General features: G+C 47.4%; 2 protein-coding genes across 14 annotated transcripts in view; both read right to left on the bottom strand.

The window, feature by feature from the left end:
• The window catches only part of CNOT1 (CCR4-NOT transcription complex subunit 1), a 55,998-nt gene extending 40,442 nt beyond the window's left edge, over nucleotides 1-15,556 (bottom strand). For 6 of the 10 annotated variants that reach the window (XM_032122220.1, XM_032122218.1, XM_032122219.1 and 3 more), the window contains exons 1-10: nucleotides 15,443-15,555; nucleotides 9,593-9,868; nucleotides 5,861-5,968; nucleotides 5,081-5,179; nucleotides 4,498-4,566; nucleotides 4,333-4,387; nucleotides 3,749-3,952; nucleotides 2,342-2,510; nucleotides 392-518; nucleotides 1-111 (exon numbers count right to left, since the gene is read on the bottom strand). In XM_032122220.1, coding sequence (XP_031978111.1) covers nucleotides 1-111; nucleotides 392-518; nucleotides 2,342-2,510; nucleotides 3,749-3,952; nucleotides 4,333-4,387; nucleotides 4,498-4,566; nucleotides 5,081-5,179; nucleotides 5,861-5,968; nucleotides 9,593-9,694 — 1,044 coding nt within the window. In that variant the 5' untranslated portion in view covers nucleotides 9,695-9,868; nucleotides 15,443-15,555. Of the gene's footprint in view, nucleotides 112-391; nucleotides 519-2,341; nucleotides 2,511-3,748; nucleotides 3,953-4,332; nucleotides 4,388-4,497; nucleotides 4,567-5,080; nucleotides 5,180-5,860; nucleotides 5,969-9,592; nucleotides 9,869-15,442 lie in introns of all 10 variants that reach the window. The other 4 variants (XM_032122215.1, XM_032122213.1, XM_032122214.1 and 1 more) reach the window with 1 other exon arrangement.
• Nucleotides 15,557-16,551: 995 nt separating this feature from the next.
• On the bottom strand, nucleotides 16,552-24,130 carry SLC38A7 (solute carrier family 38 member 7). Of its 4 annotated transcripts, XM_032121679.1 has the most exons (13): nucleotides 24,035-24,130; nucleotides 23,028-23,223; nucleotides 22,765-22,862; nucleotides 21,996-22,194; nucleotides 21,767-21,911; nucleotides 21,455-21,621; nucleotides 20,950-21,048; nucleotides 20,159-20,216; nucleotides 19,728-19,842; nucleotides 19,363-19,510; nucleotides 19,079-19,278; nucleotides 18,769-18,823; nucleotides 18,476-18,675 (listed from the first exon to the last, which is right to left on the bottom strand). In XM_032121679.1, exons 3-13 carry the CDS (start codon nucleotides 22,796-22,798, stop codon nucleotides 18,573-18,575), a joined length of 1,323 nt encoding a protein of 440 aa, XP_031977570.1. In that variant the 5' UTR covers nucleotides 22,799-22,862; nucleotides 23,028-23,223; nucleotides 24,035-24,130; the 3' UTR covers nucleotides 18,476-18,572. The 4 variants fall into 4 exon arrangements, with proteins under 4 accessions (XP_031977572.1, XP_031977570.1, XP_031977569.1 ...); XM_032121678.1 differs by lacking the exons at nucleotides 21,455-21,621; nucleotides 23,028-23,223 and having other exon boundaries at nucleotides 22,426-22,862; nucleotides 24,035-24,110; XM_032121681.1 differs by lacking the exons at nucleotides 19,079-19,278; nucleotides 21,455-21,621; nucleotides 23,028-23,223 and having other exon boundaries at nucleotides 16,552-18,675; nucleotides 22,426-22,862; nucleotides 24,035-24,110.
• Between the last annotated feature and the right edge of the window lie 133 nt (nucleotides 24,131-24,263).

The raw sequence follows: 24,263 nt of genomic DNA on the forward strand, positions 1-24,263 counted from the left end.
CAGCTCTTTAAGAACATCAATCAAGACCTCCACATTCCAGGTATGGGCTTGGCTTCCGTCACTCTTATCTTTGCCATCACTCCAAATCCCACTGCCAGGAGCCGAAATAGACTGCAAGTCAAATACACTGAATCAAACACTAGTAAAAAATAAAGCAGTCTCAACACCCACTGGCTACAGAACTCCCTGCACTAGAAAGGTATAAACAGAAGTTCAGACTAGTAATGACATCAGCTGAACATTTCTGAGACTCTTTCATTTACAGAAGTATTACAGACATTTACAGTAGAACAGGTATTGAATAATGTAAGCAATTGTTAAGTTCCTAGAGGCCAGCATTTCAACGCCTTCTTCTGCTGAAATATAATCTGCAGCACAACAGGCCACTCACTTGTAATGGAATACCATCCGTCAATCCTGAATGAGTTCGAGCCATCATCCCCAAAACCCTGGCAACCTGGGCAGCCGTGACTTCCCGAACACCAAACTGCACGATTATGTTGCGACATTCTTCAACGCTAAGATGCAACAAAACAGAGAGATCTTATAGAAAATCAGGTTTCACTGCAGCACAACGCAAGACTCCAGTCAAGTTAGTCAAATAATCCAACACAGCAAAATTCCAGGACAATCAAGAAGAAAAATTCAGTAGACAATCTGAGCAATTATTTCCACGAAATACACTGTGCCATGTTTCAAAGCCACACGTACTGAAGTGACAGGGATGTCAGAGATGTTTCACAGGCTATGCTCTGTCAAAGCAAAAGCACAGGGTAGGTTTAGCACTCTTCTTGGTAGCACTCTTTCACTATTGACCTGTGACACAGAGCTTCAAAGACTCCAGTTTTTTGCTACCTTAAAGTGAAACAAAGGCCTTGAGAATGCATGTTTCAAAATGCTGATGTGCACTATTCAAAGGTAAGCTCTGAATGTTTGCCTTTCAGCCTCATACAAGTCATGGCATCCCTGAGCAGAGGGCACCACCAAAACCTCCCAGGAGCCAAGAGAGAAAACAATGAGCAGATGCCTGAGTTTCAACTGCAGAACTGAAGGCTTTTTTTACATTTTTTTTTTCCATTTTGTGAACACTTCATAACTAGGCCAGGAAGATTTATATAGCATGAGTATATAAACTGTTTTATTAACAGGCATGTCTTAACAAAGGAAATAGTTCAGTATCTTCCAACACATGGTGTTTTTATTTCTTGGTTTAAACAGAAACTCATGTTAATACCTTTGAGACTTCATCACCTCCCCAAAGTAATCAATAGTCCTTCTCTTTAAAGACAGAATCATTTAATTCTACCTTATGCTTCTTACAAAATGCATGTTAGCTTCACTCTGAGGGCTAAGGCCCCCTTCAAAACCAGCTGCACACTTGAAATAAACCTTTAACTTACTCAAATTAACTCTTCAGTAGACAGCTTCTGACTAGTTTCTCCTTTCACATTCCTAGTAACCACTCCAATTCACACATGTCTATAAACAAGAAGCCCATGTAATGAGGTACTTGTGCTAGGTGCTATAAGCGAAGAATTTTAGTCCTGCTGACATGACTCCCCATAAACACACACACCTGTATGGACAACAACATGTTTCACATGGCTCCAGCAAGTCCAGAGCTGCCCCTCTAATGTTTCAGACTGGGGTAGGGAGCAAGAATATGGAACACTGCCGAGGATGTGGGCAATGTATGCCTACCAAAATACACGCAAACCCAGGATGAGTTTAATACAGTTGTATTTTTACCAAAACGAGCCTAACCAGGCAAAAACTGGTGCAACTGTCAAGATACTCTAGCAATTCACTACAATAATTTGAGTCTACAGCTACAAAATCTCAGCCATTAGCAGTCATTTGATCAGTGCCACACTGATGAAAATCCAGTACAAACAGAAAGTTGCTGCTGGTCTACTCTCTTGAAGTGAGACCATCTTCAGTTCTTCTATAACCTATGTCATGTGGACAGTGAGCTAAGAGGAGCCTGGCACAGGAGTTCTTCCAAAACTCTAGTAGGATTTAGCTGGAATTTATGTCTACCCACTTTCATTTTCACTTAAAAAAGGGTGATAGTCAAATTCTTATGAAACCTTCACAAATGTGAATCCTTTTATGTAGCACTTCTTCCCATAACAAAATCCTATACAGCGTCCATAGACATGTAATACACATTAGAAGAAAGCAAAATATAACAGAAATCCAAATAAACTACCTCCTAATACTTGATAAGATTCTAGTTATTTTAGTAATTAAAGTGCTCCTTACCCTTTGTCTCAAGAAACAAGAAAGAAAACCACCACCACCCAAAATTACATGCTTGAAAATTACATTTCCTACAAACCTTGCACAAAAGCCATAGCCAACTTCTTGCATGAAATCTGCCAGAGAACTCTCCATCATGGTTTTGGCTATCCCTCCAGAATCAGGCAGGATCCTGTCCATTAGAATGTCCCGTTTTTCAGGGTATAGAAGTGGTGCAAGCACCACAGGGCAACGCTCCTGGGGAAAATCTAAAGGCAAGAGTAACAAAGTGTCAAAATACCCAGAACCCTAGTTGCATGTTGAAGGACTATTCAAAATTATTCCTCTGCTGTGCTAGAGCCGGCCTGCTGCTGCAGAAATCAAGAGGGCACTGATGCAGCATCCCTCCATCCCATTCTCAGTTCTCTACTCGCACTGGGATATTCCGAGAGAAAAAGAATGTAGGCTAGACTAGGTTCATGCAGGTTCACTGCAGTTCTGCAGCTGCCCAAAAGGCCAGCAGCTGTGCTGGTGTAAGTTTACAACTAGACTGTTACTAACAGTGGTCATCCAAAAAAAGCACAGAGCAGGAAATAATAGAGCAGTCCAGCAAAAGCTGCTCCTCCAACTCAGGAAATATTAGGAAACAAAGGATCTGCTACTGAGGCTAAGAAATATAGCAAATGTAATGCAGGCACTTGGGCATGGAAAGAGTAAATACTCCTTTTTTCCTTCCTGGGAGGCAAAGTTTAACAGAGACGAGTAATGGCGGATCAGATCTGTGGGTGAGAGTTCTGCTCACAGTGGAGAGCCGCAAAGACAACTTGTGGGTGGGCCTTTCTGAGACAGCACCATCTTTAAGATGACACATAACATCTCCATACCCTCCAGGGCCACTCAGAGAAGAGTTCCCAATTTCCCAAAGCAAAGTATCAGGAATTACACAAGCTAATACACTAATCTTTATTAAAATAAGTATGAACTAAGAAGTTACATTTAAACAATTAGAACAAATATTTTGCTTTTGTATGAAGGGTAGCTTCCTCTAAGTCTGAGAAATGAACCAGAGTTTAACTCAGAAGCACCTCACTCACTGTGCTCGTGTTTTGTCATGGATCTGCATCTAATATAATAAAACAGTGCTTAAAATGCACCTGTTTGAAATGGCAATGTATGTTCCTTACTCTGTAAGGGGGTTTTCAACTACAGTGCACTGAGCTGCTTTAGTTAAATCCACAAATACCATCCCATACAGATTTGAATATCCCTTACTCAATGTTTATTTATCACAACTTTTCAAAAACATGAGACCACATTACTGCTCTTTGAAAGCAAAACAGTACATTAGGACCCAATACCAGAACAGTGGTACTTTACCGTCAGTTTAGAACTATGAAAATGTACTAATTCAGCAAGCTCCCAACCACTTCAGCACTCTGCACTGACAGCAAGTAATGAAAATCAATCTCAAAATCTGCATCTGGTCAGGCTTCTTGAACTAACTTACCTCTACGTAATGTTTTGAGGAAAGCGTCAATCTGCTCCTGTCCTACCCCAAAGGCTCCCTTCTGCCCAAAGAGGAGATGGGAGAGGAGAAGGTGCAGGACCTCTATTGCAATATCTTGGAAGCCACCTTCTTGATTTCCACTGACGTCCGCGTCAATGTAAGAGCGCAAAAGATCCGGGAGTTTCTGTTTGATAAACTGGGCAGCTTTTGGAAACAGAAGAGGTTAGAGTCAAAACCTGGGATTCTGTTTTAATATGAGATTCATTTAGCTAGGTACCATTCTCTTAATTTGAGTTTGTCTACCACAAGCCACAACAGTTCAGATTTAAACAGAAATCTCATACCTGAGAACTCAAATATTAATGGACAACTACAAGTAAAGATATCACAACATCCCAACTTGATTCACTATCAAGCAAGTAATTCATGAAACAGTCCTCCAACTTCATGTAAGATGACTGTGTTACCTATTGCCCCTCCTAATGGCACCACTGATTGCAAAGTCAGGTCAGGCCCCATCTACCTGTCTAGAAAGCCCATTGCTGAAAAAGGCTGTCTCTGCTGCAGTACTTCAGAAAACTTACCAAAACCTCGCAGATCTGAGCTGAAAGAGTTCAGTAAAGCCAGACCAAAAATTACCTACAAACAAAAACAAACATCATAGTAAGGAGACCTCATCCTTTTTAACTAGCTAAGTAAAAAAAAAAAAAAAAAAAAATTAAAGTATTTTTGAAATAAGTGTTACCTACCTCTTGAACTTTACTTAATTTGATGACTTTACTCAATTGGGCAAATAAATGAGGTGAAGGCTTTAGACTCTGAAACAGGTAAGAAGAGTAACATGAAAGCTGTTGTGGGATTAGTCTAATTTGCAATGTGTCAGACTATCTAAAGTCTATTTGCAAGCTTGGAATATTAGCAACTACTCTGCTGCAGGTTAACACAAAGCTTCTATGGCTAAACAGCTTTCCAACTACTTTTGAATACATCTAATCTAAAAGCTTCTTACATATATGCCACTATTAAACCACGATCACGGCTTTTATATTGAAAGAAACAGGAGTACTGATGATTTACTTTGCTTCTCTTGCAGCAAACAAGTGATAAGGTACAAACATTAGATAAAGTACTAAAATTAAGTCTGCAGTCATTCTGAGTGATTGACTGACTTGCTTAGTTTAACAAAAAAAAAAAAAAAACCCACACCAACCAGGCAAGCTCAGTTTTTGAAGATTTTACTACAAGGGAACACAAGAGAAAACCAGCTAGTTTCCTAGAGACCAATTCAGTGCAGTTTCTGACACTGGGATCCCCTTCAAGAAGTATACAAACCTTCTGATAGTGCAAGGGATTGTCAATGGCGTATGACAGCGTCGAGATAAAGTTTGGTTTTGTAATCAGCGACGCACACTCCTGGATCAGAAACTGAGTCTGAAAAGAACAAGGTAACTTGAAGACTCACAGTTTCGTAACAGCACAATAAAAATAAACTACTATCCACTGTGTACAGAAAAACTAAAAGATAAAGTACTTATGTAAGTGCCCAAATTCCCACTAACATCAACTAGCTTCTTTTCATTTAAGCTTTCTTCAGGTTTGCTTTGCTTTTAAGACTGACAAAGTGATGAAACATTCCCCATCATACTTGCAATGTTTTGCTTTCTGTAAACATCCTCACAGATTGCAACAGACAATCCAAGAGTATTTGATTCATGGTTATGAGCTAAAAAGTCTGCGGCAAAATTGCTTAAGGATGAAAACACTCCCACCAATACACATAGCACCACAAGTGTCAGCTAGTGGATCGGGACAAACTCTTAAAATACACAGAAAGGCTTTCAAACTACAGCACTGCATGTGGTAAAAAGAGCATTTGTACTGATGCAACTTGGTTTTTTCCACATCAAGAGATTATAAGCCAGGAATCAGCAATATATCTTCTCACCTGAGGATTGGTAAAAAGTTCTTGCAGTTGAAAGGCCATATAACCAGAAAAGAAGTGTGTTTGAAGCTACTGCTTCTAACCTGCCTTTGTGCTTGACCTGGATCAAATCCCACCGCAGATTTTTAACAACCAAAACTAATAAACAGAAGTGTTGGTGTAAACTGTACCTGATGAAAATCTTTGCCACTGCTTTTACCATCGCCACTGAAATCCACGTGCGAGAATAGACAGCGTAGTAAATGCCTGTCTGCCTCGGGACCGTGCCTATTCACAATCTGGAAAAAAGTACCAAACAACCAGCTTAGTAGCAGTCATAACAGAGCAAGATCTGGGTCTAGTACCATGGATACAGCAGTACTTCTAGTAGTTAAATCATCTACAGTTTCAACAAAACTGCTGTAAGTGTTCCTTTTAATCAGTATCCTAGAAACCACGCCATTGATCCCATCTGCAAACAAATGTATAAACAAAGAGAATCTAGCCAGACACAAGTCACTGACACAGAAGCCATGCATGTCAGGGGTGGTATTCTTAAAAAGTAAAAAGGGGTTTTCAAGCCACCCCAAGGATTCTGCCACCAAAGCAGCTCAAACTCCACACAGTACCATGGCCTCATTTTTCCCCAGTTTTTCCCATAGCTGCAGTGCCTAACTCTGCAAAAACACGACCATGGGACAGCACCTGTGCAATGCCTGTATAGCACCAATTTCTCTAAAAGACAAGCCATCCTAAGACACCTTCACTGATCTTGCAAGCAGCTTTTGCCCTGTCTCCTGGCCATGACTGACCTGACTGCTTCTGCTCCAGAGTCTTTTAAGACTTAAGGGAATATTACATAGAAAGTTTTTTCTGACATCTGGCAACACTTTTCCCACTGTCTCCCCTTTTCTAGCTCCAGGAGAGACACAAATGTGCTAGCAAAAACCTGCAGCTCTGGCTCTGGTCTGACTGCTTCCACCCAGTCCACTGCTTCACCCGTCATGAATGTTCTTGTTTGCCAGTAGATTCTTTGTGCAAAGAGACAAACAGGGCTGCTTCAGGCTCTGTCTGCTCGAGCTCTGATGTTTGACTGTTTTCATCTCAATTTTTCTACTGTTATCTGACGCTATGCCTCCCTTTCCCACAGAACCTGCTTATTCCAGTGGCTGCCAAGTTTTGTTCTACTGGAAAGAAACTTCCAAGTCAGACCTAGCTCTGCTTCTTGACCAGAGGCTATAATATACATGCCTGTGGTATGTCAATCCAGAGTAAACAGCCCAGCTGTGGTGACAGCTCTGCCTTTGAAGGCAGCCATACCCCAGGACCAGGAACATGCTCAGATTGGTGCAAAAGGCAGCAAACCTGAATTGACAGCAAATTCTACTACCTAGCTCAAGCTTCAGAAAACAGGCAGTTTGTTTAGGCAATCCAAATCAAATACAAAGATCTGGATGTGGTAACAAGACTGACATAAAGCTCGATCAATTTCCTAAGGAACTGCTTGGTGCTGTGACCAAGATGAATTCATCAAAGTAAACAGATGCCAAAGAAAACCATACATACTAAAGCTCTCCACACAACTTTTCTGCATCAGTAGTAGATTGCTTCCTTGCACTGAGGTATCTTCCAAAGGACAATGACTTGAAAACTTAACATATGGGAAAGAAGGGAAGAGAAGGCTAGAAGTGCAGCATATCATCTTTCAAATCTAACTACATTCACAAAAAAAGCTCTTCCAGGAAACAAGGAATGAGAATTACTAGTTTTCTGAAGAAAGAGCTGAAAAAAACCTTTGTATTGGCAGCCTTGATATATACATTTATGTGACAGTGTATCCAGCCATAAAATAAGATCGAAAGACTATTTTTTTACTGCAAGGGTGACAAAGCACTGACAGAGGCTGCCCAGAAAGGTTGTGGAGTCTTCATCCATGCTGGTACTCAAAAGCTGCCCAGACATATTCCTGGGTAACCCACTCTAAGTGACTGCTTGAGCAGCAGGTTGGACCAGATGACCTCCACAGCTCCCTTCCAACGTCAACCAGTCTGTGATTTAGGATAAAGCTTGAGCCACATGTATTTGGATTTATCAGCCAACATGTTTGGGCAAATACAGGATTAGACAAAAAATAACTCTGTTCTTCTAGATTCAAAAAGTTTTGCTTTCCTAGTTAAACTTGTCTACAAAGCCCGTTCCCCCTCTCCAACCAGGCTCTCCTTACCACTTCAGGAAAACAAGACCACGAAAACTCACTTCAGAGGAAGCCATGGTTTAGAATTTGTGTCTGACAAATGCATAAAATATTTTGGAGTTTTTAAAACATGTATTCTATTTTTTTAAGCATTAGCTACGTTAAATGACTACTGATAGCACACTTAAAAAGAAATTAATTCCTCAAGCTTTGCCACTGTTACATTCAAGTGATGTATCTAAATATAAGTGTCATTTTGGTCAGCTGTGACAAGAACAACTCCAAATATGAATTCCCACAACTCTACATGCTTAGATGGAAACTTTGTAAAACTGAGTGAATCGTGCCAAACATTTACCCCAAGCAGTATACCATGAGGCAGAGCTACGCCATGCACATATGTCTCTTCAACTAAGGAAACATTGTACTAGCAACCATAAAAGTAAAGCAATACCAGGAAAATAAAATTAAAAAAAAAAAAAGACAACAATGGATTAAGATTTTAGGAATTTAGTCTTGAAATTCTAGATCTGTTTTATAACCACACACAAACCAGCCATTTCCACAGACGAGGTTCCAGTCTCTCATCACAGTGAGGCTGAGGCCTGCTGATGGGTAAGGAACAATCTGTCCCTGTTTTAGAGAGCTATGCTCCAACTGAATGGCAGATCAACCATATCTCCTCCCAAATCAAGTCATGCTTCAGTCACACCTTGCTGCAAAAACCATCTGTTGAAACTAACAGTGATCAAAAGGACAGCATGATCCCAAATGAGTCCCTGGAGTACTGAACTTGCAAAAACACGGAAAAGTTAGAAAAGTTACAAGAGACCTATTCCATCTTACATTTAAAGCAGCCAATAATGCTGAAATCACTCTCACCTCAAGATAAGAAATGAATGCACTTTTAATGACATCAAATGTTACAGAACTCACTGCTTAAGCCCTCTGGCCTTCTAATCTGATTCAAATCGCTGCAGGATTGCACTGCTGCAGGAAAAAACCCAATGTTAAGTGTCCCAGCTGTCTGCTGGGAACTGAACTAAACCAGTTTCTAAAACTAGCTCAGTAGCATTCACTTCCTCCCAAGCACTCCTCTGCAGATAATGCTTTTCAGTCCACCCTGCAAGTCAGAGCTATTTTTAAAAAGGTCAGTTAAGCCAGAATTCTTGCCCAGATCACAGATATTTGGGTCTCAACATGCAGTTACTCTGCCTGCCTTCTGAAAACTCCGGGCCAAGACAGTCAGCTTGGCTTCACCATCAAGCCATGAGTCACTGAACGAAAACAAGAAAAAAACTTCCATCAAGGGAGGAAAGAGCATTCAGAGGTAAACTACAACATACTCATGCTTTCAGTGCAACAGCTCTGAATACTGAATATATATGTTTTCCTTCCCTTCCCAATCAGTGCTCCATTGAATGTCCAAAAGTGGAAAGATTTAACCTGGAGAAGGAGTTAGGAAAGCTTTTCATACCGCTTTTCAGGAGCGGCAGTTAATTCTGATATTCAACTACAAAGTTAATACTGGTCTCAGCTCTGAGCTGCATTCCATGACTTGGCAGATGAACCAGCAGGACTATGAGACACACCCTGCAATTCCCAACACCATGGAAAACAGCAAACAGTAACATACACAAGAGCACCGCAGAGTACAAACTCAAACGAGAAGAGAAACTCCAGTTCTCTTTCCAAAATTTATTGTGTAGCACCATATCACTTTACTTACATGCTGTATTTCCTGCTGGCTGGCTCGGTAGTTTTTCTTGGTTAAATTGTCCACCAGGTAGCTGATTTGAGACAAGGCCAGCGAGAGCGAGTCAAGATTCATTGCTGGTTGGGGCGGAAGCAGGCGGCCGAGCCCGGCGCAAAATCACCATTATTCCCCTTTAGTCACCTCAGAGACAGGTCAATTTTTTTCCCCCAATGAGCCTGTATCTGTTTCTGTGTTACTTGCTTCAGCTCTTCTTTCTCAGTTGTTGTAGTCTGTTCTGAAACATGGCACCTGGAAAACAGTATTAAATTAGATCTAAGTTCTGTAGCAATGTCACGTAACTATGTTCACAAGGAAAATGAAGTACTGTTAAGTTTTCATAACACAAGCTCAGTTGTTTTTACACTACCTGACCACTTTTATTTGTTTCTGCATTCTGCAGTCTGAAAGAGCCAGCAAACAGCTCAGTCAGAAGAATGACTTTCAGCACCATAAGAAAGAAGAAAATGAGATGAATAATGAATTAGACACCACACAGCAACAATCAGAGGTCAGAATCATTCAAAGCATTGATCACAAATTAATTTTAAAAACGCGCTTTTACCATCTCTGCTATATTTTGCCTCAGTACATCCAAGCCTCAACCCTGCACACCAAAACAAGCAATTGTGAATGAGCAACACACAAAGAACTGCAATAAACTAACCCTAACATTTGGCTTATACTGAAACAGCTTTCCAGTAAGCTACAACAGCAGAGCTTGCCAGCTTAATAAATTTCTATGACAACACAAAACTTGGCACTTGACATCTCATCTGTTAAATTACAGATTGCCAGTGTGACAAAATTGCATCCCAAAGCATGTCCTGCATACCCAACAGTGTGAGGAGTCTCGAAGGAAGCCCTAAGCTACTCTCAGAAGCAGCACTGTGCATTATTAGAGGCAGAATCAAGCTGGAGTCACTGCTTGGAAGCTCACAAAACCCAAAGGTCACTGGGCTTTACGCCAAGAGTCTGAAAATCCCTTTTTCAGAATAAAAACTGTTGTTCTGCTGTCTTGGCTCCATGGTGAAAACCACCAGTACACGATTTCTGCCTCATCATGGAGATGGATGGCTCGGGTGATGTGTTCGCCTGGCACGCGGAACTGAGGGCAAACCAGTCCAGGGAGCGTTCCTGCAGCAGCACAGCTCGGCATGTTGGGCCTCCTTCTGCCAGGATCCAACAGCAGCAGCACACAGGAAGCTGAACAGGCTGTGCTGGGTACCATTAGAACTCTTCTTCCCATCTCCCTTTATACAAAGGTTTTCACTTGCTTACACTTGAAACTATACCTTATTTAACATTTGCCTACACTTCAAAACACCGGGAGCAACAAATCCTATCAGAGGCAAGGAAGACCACTGTGCTCTTTGAAAAAGTTTATTATATTACATAAATATAAGGGTAAATTATTTGTAAGAAAAGTCAAATCAACTGACTTCCAGACTTTCCTTATGCCATAGAAAACCCCGACTACTCAATGAAGGTATGCAAGATCCTTCTTATGCAACAAAACTTACATCTCACAAAGAACGAATTTTCAAGCAGTAATCCTGAAAGCATTCTTCAGTGACAAGGCAGTTGGTCTCTGAAAGAATTTCAGAGCGTGTCTAAAACTGCAGTGAGAAGAATTACACAAAACTTCCATTTCTTTTTAGTACATCTGACAAGCTAGAATTCATTACCTTAATGTATAAAGGTTTAAAAGGCCACTGACTGTGGAACATCTTTGTAGAAGGGAGGACTGGCACAAAAGTTTAAAAAGATTTCTCAGTAGTACAGTACCTGACTTTTTTTTTTTTAATAACCTTTAAATTCCTCTTTTGGAATAACCTAGAAAATGTCACTGGGTTTGGCAAGTACATGCATTCCAAGACAATCTTACTGGCAAAGTTTAACATATATGACCAATATAAAGCTTCTGAAAAGCATTTGTTAAAAATCAAGCACACAGACCTTGGCACAGTACTTGCACTTACTAAAACCAGCAGTCAGCAAGGGGAATTCAGCCCCATCAGAGCACCAGATTACAGCAAGCAGACTGGAGAACTCACAGGCTGTTTGAGCTGCCTACAGGACATAACCCAAAACTTCAACGTTACCATTTTTTAAGGCAATAACAGAATTTCGGAGTTTGCCTTTCAGGCCCCTAGGAAGAAAAACCACACTTGTCTCGGCTTTTTTCCTCATACCAATACAAAGAGCACAGCAATCACACCTACTCCATCCACCTAAAAACCAGGGCTTTTAGCACTGAAATTCTCAAGCTGGGCTCAAGCCTCCCCGCTGCCATACAACAAGCACCCTGCAGAGCACAAACACTGACCCTCCCACCCTATTAGCATCTCTGTTGTCTCCCAAAAAAGCAGGGAATGCTCTGATTGCAGGGAAGCAAAACAAGCTTTGCCACCTTCCAACTGCAAAATCTGGCAGTGCCACTGGAAAATCCAAGCTGGAGGCAAAATGGGATCTTCCCTTTCAGGGACGCCTCTTAAGGAAGAGCCTGAGCAAACATGCAGACTCAAGGACAGAACACAATAGCTGAGGAAACAGCTTCCTACTTATGTTCTAAACATATGGTTTGCACCGTGTGTATCCCGACACACAGCAAACCCTGACAGCTCCCACACACACAACATTAACAGCACTTCAGAGGTTCAAACCGTGCAACCTAACTTAGGAGAATACAGAGTAACCAAGGGAGAATTGCCTGCAAAGCAGAACTGCACAGATACCTCTCTGGTCATTCAGTGCAAGGCTAAAATTCAATTACTACAGCACTGATTAAGGAAGCTACGAATGCTATGTGAAGCAGACTTTATTTTTAAATCCATATCTCGTTAGTGGGAATGAATCTCTCTACACTGGCCTCAACAATTCAAGAAGCTTTCAGTCCATGGGACAAATCTGCCAGGTTCAGACAAGTCAGGCCTCAGCTACAGGGAGTTTATAAAAAAAATTTAGATTAACTGTCAAAATTAGCTACTTTCAGTCACAGATCCTATGATACAGTAATGGATTAAGATGCCCGGCACGGGATTCAGGAGCTCTTACAATATTGCTGTTTTATATTGTGCAATACAACCCATTTTAAAGACATAAAAAATATTTACCAAATTCTACAGCATTACACACCCTAAATACTTCCTAAGGAAAATAAAAGCCCATCAGCAAAAAACATTTGGCATCTATTTCAGGAGATTTTTTTTCAAGAGCAGCGTTCTGTTGGATTAAAACATAAATGCAATAAAATTTTAGGCAAGAATCCAAAAATCACAAAATAGAGAGGGCCAATATGAAACCACCCATCAGGTGTGACAAAGACACTCCCTACTAACCAGAAATGACTAGCAGTAAGTAAGCCTTGATGCTGAGGTTGACAAACCTGAAATCTTCCACAAATTCAGAAACAGCCTCACAAAGAAAGTAATTTCAAAATTACTTTAACCTACCTTTGGATTTTTTTTCAGAATTTTGCAGAAGTAACTAACTATTTCCACTGGATTTCAAGAGCTGTATGATTTTAGGGCACTTGTGCTGCATGTGGAATAAAACAGCTCAAGTGACACAAACAGCAATGTGTTTGCTGATTAGGTTCTAAACTCCTGTCAAAAAACATCACATAAAACATGCTGAAGGGACCAGTACTAAACCTGCTCTTCAGAACAGTCCTTTACCCTCTTTTCAAACCCATGAACAAACAGAACACTTGGAAGAGCAGCACACCTCTCTGAAGGCCCACACTGAGAGCAATCCAAGGGAGAAAGGTGGTTTTGAGTCACACTATACTTTGTATTTCAGGATGTCTACCACTTTGAAATCTACTGAGAAAAAAATCCCTAGAGTGGAAGTCACATTAACAGTAAAATAATCTCCCAATTCATTACACCAGTTCAAATTCAGGTGTTTACAAACAGAAAAGCCACCTGAACATTCCATATACTGGAAAGCTGCACCCAATTCTAGTAAACTGGAAGTCACGAAGATTAGACACAGTAACTTTAGAGTGTGGCTGGACTAAGCACCTATGTTGTTCCTATGCACTCAGGCCAGTGAAGTTTCAGTTTGGAACCTACCTCAAACACATGAGACATGCATCAAACATGACATGGCTGCTTCAGGCATTTCCACATCTCAACCTGGACTGTTTAAAAACAACAAACCCCAAGAAACTATCACTTCCCAATTTTCCTTCAGACAAGCACTGCAGAATAAAGTTTCTGCTGGAGGGAAGAAAAGGAGGGACCTGTTCTTAAAGCCTTCACGCTTTTTTTACCTTCCAGAAAGTGTTTTTAAACAGCTAAATGCTATTTCAAAAGTCAAGGAAAACTGCAGTATTCATACATCAGGGATGTTTATGGAACAAAAGAGAAATGTGGCTAAAAACGTGATGGCTTCAACCATGATTCCCAGTGATAACAATTCCCAACATGATTTAGTTATGTCCCATCATGGGGACACAAAACATTACTGTCCTCTATTCCTAAGTTAGGTTTACACAGTTTCTCTTCCACTTACTCAGCTGAACACCAAGAGTGGCCATTTCAGCATAAATTAAAAACCTAGGAACACTATATAGGATAAATAGGATAAGCTATTTCTCCAAAGAGACACACGTAGACAGCAAACTGGCTGTGAGTTTGATTTGGAGACACCAGGCCAACAGCAGTAACAGTTAAGAGTGAATTTAAAAGCAAAAGGGCTGAAAGAATCAAAGTAACAAACATGGAAAGGACAAACCAGTATATTACCAACTAAGTTTGCTTCCTGTTTATAAGACAGTCACCCTACCTAGATTCACCCTGCCTGTAAGTTTAGCCACTGCCAAAGTAGTTACCTTAGAAACAGGAAACACTTCAGTTGGGTACACTAAGAATGACTGTTTTGTTACCTACTTTAAGAAAAGTTCCTGAGAGCAGCTGCCATGCTTCCTTGCAACGAGTGGGACTCAGAAACAATCTGAGTACATGATGTACCAACAGACTAATGTTGTATTTTCAGTATTATCTCGCTTCTGTTGTAAATACAGTCTAAACTGATTGTGGTTTGTTGAAATTAAACTGTGAGTATTCACGGGCCTTCTTGTATAAGGAATAAATGGTACTAATCCAAGTTAGAAAACTATTGTAAAGGAGCTGTTGTACCGACACAGCATCTGTCGAAACGACCAACTGTTGCTACTTCTAGTTTAGAATTATCCATTTTACTGGGCAGCATGTTTGTAACAGAAGGACAGCACTGAGAAGGATTTCTCCCATGTGGTCTGCAAGAAGGTTATGTCACCGGGTGATTTACTACAGCTCACTTTTTCCGTACTTTCTGTGGGCAAGTCGCAACAACAGCGATCTCCTACGGAGGCCGTCGAGCCCGGCCGGGGCAGGCCCGGCCCGGAGTCCTCAAAGCTCCACCTGTCACTACCGGCGTTACACAAGCGAAGGGGCAGAAATGAGCACAGTTCGAGAGCTGGCGGTTTCCCCGCCGCCTCGCGACGCTGCCGCCGCCACCTGCCCCCGCCACCGAACCGTGAGCACCCGCGGCTCCCACCCCGGACCCTGCGGAGTTCCCTCTGTCGCTCAGCGACGGCCGCAGGACCGAGGAGCGCGGGGGGAGAGGGCCGCGGGTCCCGCCGCTGCCTTTCGCACACCCCGGAGGACGGCCCGGCCGGGCGGGTGCCTCAGCCGGCCCCCCCTGTCCCCAGAGCAAGCCGGCCCGGCCCCGCTGCCTCCGACCCCGTCCCGACCGCGACTCCCTCCGCCCCGGAGCCCGCAGTGTCCCCACAGCCGCCCAGAGCCCCCCTCGGGGGCGGGCGGTTGCTGCTCCCACCTCGGCGGTGTCGTGAGGGCCGGGCCGGGGCCGCTCGCGCGCTTCTGTCGCGCCGCCGCCGTTCCGATACAAAATGGCGGATGGGGTCGCGCGCTCGCGCCGCGGCCTTTCCCCTCCCCCGTCCTCTCGCGGGGGGGGGGACGCGGGGGGAGCGGAGGGGCGGGACGCGCGCGGAGCTGCCGCGCCCCCGCGGAGGGGCCTTCGTCCAATCAGAGCGCGGGGCCGCGTGAGAGCTGGCCAATCAGCGCCGTGCGACCTCGGGGGAGGGCACCCTGCCGCTCGCCGCGCGGAGCCACAGCCGCGCGCCATTGGTCGGGAGGGGCTGAAGTCCTGCCTACCCTCTCAGCCAATCAGAGCTCCGTAACCCTCTCGGCCTGCGCGTGCGCGCCGACGGCCAACCCGCGCTGCCGAGGCCGGCCAATGAGCGAGGGGCGTCGCGCGGGGGCGGGGCGGGAAGGGGAAGTGGCGGGCAGTGCCAAAGGGCGCGCGGAGTCATGACGGGGGGGGTTTTCCTCCCCGAGTGGTGTGGCCCGCCCCGTTCTCCCTCGCCTCGCTGTTTCCTCCCCCCCGATGGTGGTACAACCCCAGGAACGGTTTTCCCCCCCTGCGCAGTGCCGTGGTACGGATCCATGAATTGGCGTATCCTCCCCCCCGCTACCTTGGTACGGCCCAGGCACTGCTCCCTCGTAACATGGCGGCCGTGGGTCCCTCAGAGCGCCCGGCCCGGGTCCCGCATGCTCCAGGGGCGGTTTTTCCTCTCTAAGGAAATCGTCCTTCCATTTGCGCCCTCCCGGATGGCTGGCCTCAGTCCCGGAGAGGAAACTTCCTTCAGCCCCTTCCCGCCTGTCTCAGCCACACTACACCCGCCTGCCGGCCCTGGCGGCAGACACTGGGGTGCCAAACCAGGACCAGGGGCCACAGAGCCTCCAGTGGCATGCCCCGGGCCTGGGCGTGAAGATATCCCGGAGGATGAGGGCCTGAGGAAGGCGGTGAGACTTCCTAGCTCCACACCATCCATCCCAAAACTCGGAGAGCTGGGATGGCATTTCCAGATACGGCTTCATGCCTGTATCCCACCCGGGAGCATCTCCCACAGAAACCACCTCGTGTTGGCCTGACACACACATCACAATGTCACTTTTATTGAGTTGAGTTCCCTCCACTTTCTGCATGTACAAAATACATGTTAAAAGGCCAGTGTTTGTAAACAGGGGAACAGTAAGGCAAACAGGAACAGCCACACCACCTCTAGACCTGCCTTACCCTCAGCCACAGGGACACTGTGGGAGCACCAAGGGAGCCCAGGTGTTCTCCAGGTGACAACCGAAGATATGGGACACTGTGTCCTCCTCCAGTTTGGCCAAGGGACCTCCTCATGCCTAGCACACCTTCAGGAAAGCCACAGCCACAAGAGCCACCAGGTACCAAACCTTTTCATTTTGGTGCAGGGTGGGCACTGGAGGCATTTTGGCATTGGCATCTGCTGAGTATCTCTGCTGGGCTCCATGGGAGGTGGCTCTGTGCTCCCCACATCCAGGACAACTGGACATCTTCTTTATGCCAAAGGGTCCCCTGAGCCCCAGCTCCTGCTCATAGGCAGGAGCCTGGCAAAGGGGCTCAGGACACAGCCATTGCCATACAAGTGGGGGTTTGGTGGAGCCTGGTTTTGTCAAAAGATGAGGGCACAGATGCTGGAGATCCCTTGGGACCTCCACAGCAACCCTCAAACATTCCTGCTGTGCTTGGGGCTTTTCTTCCTTCCCCATTTGTGTCTCCCTGTCCCGAGCAGCAGTGGGGAGGGCCCCATTTATATGCAGTGTTAGTAAGGAAAGACCAAATGTTTCCACGTGAGGAAGCATCCACGTGCTGTCGCCCCGCCTGCAGCCTCTGGTTGCAGAGGGAAAGAGCCACGTTGAGAAGTACAGGAGCACAAGACATGGTTCTCCTTCCCACCACAACAGCCTGTGCTGCTTCCAGAAGATGCAGGAGGTGCAGGGCCAAGTTTGGACAAATCTGTGCTGAACCCTTGTCACAGATGCATCAACAGGTACACCTGAATTCCTCCCTCCCCAAGGGTTTTAGAAGCCAAACAAGATGAAAAGGAACTCAAGGACAGAACAAGAGAATTTTGCTGTTGAGGTTTAACACCCCCAACCAAATCTGCAGCTGGGGGAACTGCTCAACCCAGCAAAAGCAGGAATGAAACTATCATCCAGACAGGCAACAGAGGGACAGCCCAGAGCAACACCAGCCATAGAGAGTGTAAATGACCAAGGGAACAATATAAAACAAATTAATACTGACTGCTTTATCTCAAAAGCACCCCTTAAAACCTGGCCCAGTCCCATTCCCTGGACACCTGGAAGAACGGGATTATAAATCTGGAGAAGAGCCTTGCTCTATTGTAGTGTCTTCAGTAGGTCGATGCAGTCGTAGCTTCTCTACTGAGTGAGCAACCCCTGGCAGGGAAAACATTGCACTGGCATGTCCCTACCCCAGGGTCATTCTGATCCTCAAGAAAAACCAACCCAAACAGGCTGAAGGCAACCCTTTGTAACACAAAGTGCAGCCCAGGCAGAGTGAGATGTGAGAGTAGGGGCAGGAGACCAGCAGGAAACCAGAGTTCAAACCAAATACTGACACAGAAGAGGACTATGGGGGTGTCTCCCTGTCTGATAAACATGATTGCTATTTCCCTTTATGCAGAACACTGCTTCCCTCTCCAAAGTTGGGAGAAGAAGGAGTTTTAGCTGTGGAGAGGAGCTCCACCAGCACAAGGGTACACAGATGAGAGCAGCGTAGCTTTGCAAACCCCAACCATGACCCCTTGGTGATGTCTCAGGGAGTGATGTCTGCCCCAAGGGGCAGAAGTGGCTTGGCCTGGATGACAGGTCCCTGTGTAGTGTTGCTCTGGCTTCACCAGGGAGCCAGGGCTGAGAGAAGCCTGACTGCCTGGTGCCTTAAGACAATGAGACACAAACCACCATAGGGCTTGTTCAGCTAAGCCCCAAGTCACAACAGTTCTCTTGGATCTTCCCAACACACCAACATGTTTTCTTCCCACTTCCCTTTGGTCCTAGAGGAAATCTCCATCCCTTCAGCAGCATCAGTGCAGTCCAGCCTGGAGGAGTCAGGCTGTAAGATCCACAAAGATGGCATTGGCAGTGGTCTGTCCAAAGATGAAGGCTCCAAGGGTGACCATGAAGACCCCATAGCTGACCTGGGCCCACCAGCTGTGGATGCAGGAGGACAGGGCACACTTAGAAGGGTCCTTTACCCCAATATTCACAGAGGAAGGGGGGAGAGGGGAGGCACATTTCAGTTACCTGATTGCCTTGGTTTCTTGGATCTCGGAGAGCTTGGCTTGAATCAGGCAGAGCCCTGAAAGGCAGGGGAGGAAAATTAGAACCAGATGAGGACTGTCCCCTGAGGACTGAACAGACACTCCACAAAACAGGGATCTGCAGTCCCTGTTACAGAGCACCAAGTCCAGCTGAAATAGTTGCTGACTGGCTTCACTCCACATTTTTGTCCTCTAAAAATCTCCTGGTTCCTGTGTTTCCATCCTGCCCCTCCCTCTTCGAGACAAAGACCATGAGACCTTTGTCAGCCCCTGTGCATCCCAGGATGCCCTACCTGGGAAGACAAAGATGAAGCAGGCGGCCAAGCCCCCAATGACAGAGATGACTTTGCCAATGTCAGGGATGAAAAGAGCCAGGAGGAGTGTCAGGAGGAACCAGCTGATGGTCTGAAGCAGGCGTCTCCTCCGCTCCCGAACCACGTCCTCCTCCACTGTTACCCCAGTGTAGCGGAGCCAGAGACCCTCCAAGACAGCCCTGTGCGCACAGACCCAGGACAGAGGGCTTTCCTCATGCTGCTCCTCCTTCCCAGACCAGCCCCATCCCTCTCCCAGTGCTCACCGGCCACAGAAGTGTAGGATGGGGTAGGATGTCAGCACACAGAGGATGATGAAAGCCCGGGCAAGGGCAACAGGGATGTCATTGGAGGGGTAGGACATCAAGACATCCTGCTCCACGCCAGCTCCAAAGGTTAGGAAGCCACAGGCACCTGTTAGGCAGGGAGCAGTCAGCAGGGGATAGGGACAAGTCTCCTGAATATCTCTTAGAAGGACCAGACTTGGATGGATATGGCACAGGGCACATTGCAGAGGTGTTCAATGCACTCTGCTCCCTTCTCCCTCTGACCCTTGCTGACCAGAGGGTCCCTGCCCTCCTGAAGCCACTCCAAGGACTGTGCCACATTCACACGGTGTCCCCTCACTTACCAGTGCCTGTGTAGACAAAGAGAGCAATCACCATGGCTGCTGTCACCACTGCCCCCCAGGTCTTCACCTCTGGCTGCTTCATGCTGTTAAAGACGGGCACGCTGCTCACATGGCACTGCCAGGACACAGAGAGAGTGGGGATATACGATGGGCTGAACCACATGGGATCCTACTTGTGATATTCCACATTTGTTGTGATATTGTGATCCCCCCAGGTTTGTCACTGGAGAAGAAAAGGGGGGGTGGATAGGCTGCCATGTACTTCCTAGCTGGGATAAAATGGATCCATCTCCATCCAGAGGTGGTGAGATGTTAAAAAAAGCAGTGCAGTGAGAACACGGGCAGGGTCTTAGCCAATCACCCAGGCAAAGTTTTAGTCTGCACCCAAGCAACCACAGGATGGAAGGGGAGTGCCAAATTCCTGGCCTTACCTGGAACCCAAAGCAGATGGTGGGCATGGCATTGAAGACAGCTGTCCAGGTGGAGGGGCTAGCAGGAGAGAAACACCCACCAGTAAGACCAGAACCCCCTGTGCCTCCCATCCGGTGCCCCAGGGGATGATAAGCTGGGAGTGCTCAGTGTCTTTGCTGTTACTGCATCCCCCCACCCAGGATGATGCCATTGCGTGGAACAAGGTTTTTCTGTGACCTGGTACTCCCTGAAGACCAGGGCTTTTCACTGACACAGAAATAGCCAAACCTGAGCATACAAAGTAAAAGTATCAGGAAAAAGTAAGGATCTAGTTGGGCAGTGCAGAAAACTGGTCTAACTTTTGCTCTGCCATAAAATTGCTGCACTGGATCCAGAAATATACACTGTGAGGAAAGGAATAAGCCACAGTGGCTGTGCTGGCCAAGGAAATAACCAAAATCATCCAAATACAGACACAGCCCTTGTTGCTGGGTGAGCACAAGCACTGCACAGGGAATCCAGGGCCTGGATATATCAGAGATAAAAGCCAATCAGTGCTCATCAAAACCTGTGATGGAGCCATGGGGACCTTTAAGAGGTCCTTTGCCTCCTCTTCACCACCTGCTCCTCTGAAATATGCAGAGGTGTAGCCACTTGGGAGCTTCTGGCAGCAACATGCAGAGTCCCCAGGACCAGGGGTGGGACTCATGAAAGATTCATCCCCAGCCTTTTCAGCCCTCGCTCCCACAAGCCCTGCCTGGCTCTGCCATGCTGTGTTGGCCACCAACAGCATTGTGTCTCTTGCTCTCACCTGGTGGGGATCTCCACAGGCACCAGCTCCTTGTCGGGCCAGATGTACTTGATGATAATGACTGCTGTGACATACCATGTGCCAATCACACTGAGGGAGCTGTGAGAGGGGATAGGAGGCCGTCAGTACTCTACCTCCCCACTTCATGAAGGGTGTCCTCCCTGCCTCTCCATCCCCATCTTCCTCCCTTCACAGCCCAACTACTCCTCTCCTGCCTAGCAGACCCATTTTTGCTCTCCCTTCCCATGGGAATATGCCAGGAAATGCCACCCGCTGTCCCCCCCAAGCAGATGCCAACACAATTCTGTTGCATTCGGGGGTTATCCCATGCTTCTGTTAGTGGCAAACCTGCCAGACTTGGGTTTGGGGCTGGAGAAAGAGGTGAGTGTCGAAGCAATGATACTCCTGCCCTGGTGCCCCTGGTCCAGCTCCAGCAGCCAGGTCACACCAAGATACTTGGTAGAGTAGGGCTGGCCTGCAGACTACCCTGCCTAGGGACACTTACTGGCTCTCCTTTCTGCTGGATTGCCAACTCCAAAGATAGGAGACAATGCAGTTGAAAGCAGCTCCCCCTGCTTCCTCCAGCATGCAGAAGGGAGGGACACAAGCCCTGAAGTACGGCACTGTGGCTGCACGATGCTCAGCAGCTCCTCTGCCTCCGAGATGGGGAAACTGAGGCACGGGAAGGCAGAGGGTGAGTGGGCAGATATGGCACTAGAACCACAGCATTTCCAATCCCTGTCCCCTGCAACTGTGCTTAGGTGGGTGCTGGCTGGCCCACCCTAACCCCCAGCCCCAGAGGGCTCTCCCCACTCACCTGGCATATTTTTGGAAGCCAATCTCTTTGGGGATGGAGAGGGGCAGGATGAGGAGGAAGGCGGTGATGCTGATGGTGAACTTGCGGTCTGTGTACCAGCAGCTGCTCCCAACTTCCTCGGGCTCCTTCACCAGAGCAGCAATGACTGTGGGGACAACTGAGATGGTAAGGTTGGCCCTTCCAGCTGAAGGGACAACTGGTTATTATTTGCTCCATGGGACACACTTACTCTTGTCCTCTTGATCTCCAATGATGATGAGGAAGGCGATGCAAGTGCCAAAGGTGTAGACAGCGATGGCCACCTCGCACAGCACACCAGGCACCTTCCCGCAGACAGCCCACACAACCTCCTGGTAGGTGCGCTCGTTGCTGGCCTGCGAGCAGTACGCCAGGATCACCAAGCCTCCGATGATGAAGATCAACATGCACTGGGATGGGGGAGAGACAGGGAGGGAACACTGAACCAACAATATAGCAAGGCCTCCCGAACCACCCCAGGCAGCCACCCCAAAAACACTGAGCATCTCTGGTGCACCTCACCCAAAAGAGCTTCTTCCCAGGAGCCTGGTCCTCCCCAAACCCTTTCTGGGGCACCACACGTCCCTTCCATGCATCCTCCCAGGATGGGACAGGGAACTGTCCCTTCCCCACTCTCTCACCATCTGCAGGGCGATGCCTGCAGCCACGCCACCGGCCATGCTGAAGGCAGCAGGGAAGTTGAGCAGCCCAGCCCCGAGGGCAGCGTTGACCACAATGAAGACAGCTCCCAGAGCCGACGTTGTCCCCAGACCATTTCCTTGGCTCTCTGAATTTTTGGGCACTGTCTCCACACTAGGGCTCTGCAGAAGCCTGGCCCGTTCGCCAGCATCGTCGCTCCACTCCCAGTCCTTGTAGTCACTGTTGATGCTCCCAGTGCCCTGAGCCATTGTCCCTCCCGGGGTGGCACACGCCACCGTCCACGTCCCACTAGTGGTCCTGCACCAGGCTCAGCCAGGCACCTCGAGGGGGGTCCTCAGCCAGCACTGGCTCCATCAGGGTGGGAGGGCAGCAAACAGGCTGGAATGCAGCAACACGGGAGTCAGGCACTTCCCTACTCCTACAAGGGGATGAAGAAAGACGCTGTTAAGTGTTAGTTAAATTATATTAACAAGGGACAACCTGGGCATCAGGTGGGGACACAGAGGAAATGAGTTCCCTGGGTAGTAGCCTGGGGGGGGTCACAGCACACACACACTAGCAGAGATACAGAAGGAGAACTCACCTCTTGTCCCTCAAATCCAGGGAGAGGACACAACTGCTGTCGGATGGGGGACTGAGCCCTGGCTGAGGGGCTGAGGAGCTGCAGCCTCACAGCAGGACTCGCCTTTCTGTGGGCACGAGACCCAGTGTCATGGCTCACTTCCTGACTTCCAACCCAAATTTCCGCAAGCTCTGCAAGAGCTGTTGTGCACGTGCTCCTGAGTAAAGGGCAAGGCTGGGCTCAGCGGGAATGTCCCGTGTGCAGCAGAAATACTGTGTCAACAGGAAAAGCAGGACTGGCTCCTTCCAATGCAACCCCAGGGTGACCACCAGAATGAGATGATGTCTTAGAAGCTTTTGGATTTGAAGATCTGGTGTTTCCAGCATTGCAGCCCTTGGGGGTTGGAAAGTCCAAATCTCATCCCACTGCCTCCAAGCTGGAGGAGATTGACCCTCACAACCCGGCATGATTTTGCAGGAATCTACACGGCTACAAGAAATCTCTTTTCAAAGAAATCTGTTCATATTCCTAGAGGACTATTCCTGCCCAGCTCACACCTTTCTTCTGGGCTATTTAAACTCTGCGCTTGTGCTATGTACCCTCTGTAAAGATTTCTGGGGAAGGGGAGGAAGGGCCGCCCTCTGCCCCGTGATAGGAGCGTGGAGGGACAGCCCGGTGGGTCCGCGTGGGCTGAAGTTCCCACCCGGCCGAGGATGCTGCAGGGAGTCGATGCTTCTCCCATGGCCTGGGGGAGGATGCTGAAGGGTGTCCTTTCCCTTCAGGCAAAGCCGCCATAGTCTGGCAACCAGAAATCCCGAGACTAGGCGTTTCACCGAGGGTGACTCGACAAACCCGCGGCCCCGCTCGGGCGCCGGCGGCGCCCCCCGCCCGGGGGAGCAAGGCCCGGAGCCGGTGACGGTCAGCCCGCGATCGCAGGGGACGCTCTGGGGGACGCCACGCTGCCCTTGCGGGTCACTGGGCTCCCCGCGTGTGTCCCCCCGGTACGTCCGTACCCCGGCCCCACTCACCAGGTGGGAACCGCGCTCTGCTCCGCTCCCTTCGGCCCCGGCGCCGGCCCTGGCTGAGCCCGGCGGCAGCGGCGGCGCGGCAGCAGCTCCGCCCTGCCCGCTGCACGCCGGGGGTTGTAGTCCGGCCCCGGAGCCCGGGGAACATCAGCGAAGGGGGAACATCCCCCTTCGGGTAGCCCTTCCCAGCGGCTGAACCCGCGGGGACCCGGCAAGGAGAGGGCGAGAGACG

This window comes from Corvus moneduloides, chromosome 12 (assembly GCF_009650955.1).
Source record: "Corvus moneduloides isolate bCorMon1 chromosome 12, bCorMon1.pri, whole genome shotgun sequence".
NCBI lineage: Eukaryota > Metazoa > Chordata > Aves > Passeriformes > Corvidae > Corvus > Corvus moneduloides.

Coding starts and splice junctions, on each gene's coding strand:
- SLC38A7 (XM_032121678.1), bottom strand. CDS start 22,692: ATGGCTCAGGGCACTGGGAGCATCAACAGTGACTACAAGGACTGGGAG. Junction 19,843..20,158: donor CCATCTGCTTTGGGTTCCAG/GTAAGGCCAGGA, acceptor GTGTCCTGGCAG/TGCCATGTGAGCAGCGTGCC. Junction 18,824..19,078: donor CTTCATCTTTGTCTTCCCAG/GTAGGGCATCCT, acceptor CCTGCCTTTCAG/GGCTCTGCCTGATTCAAGCC.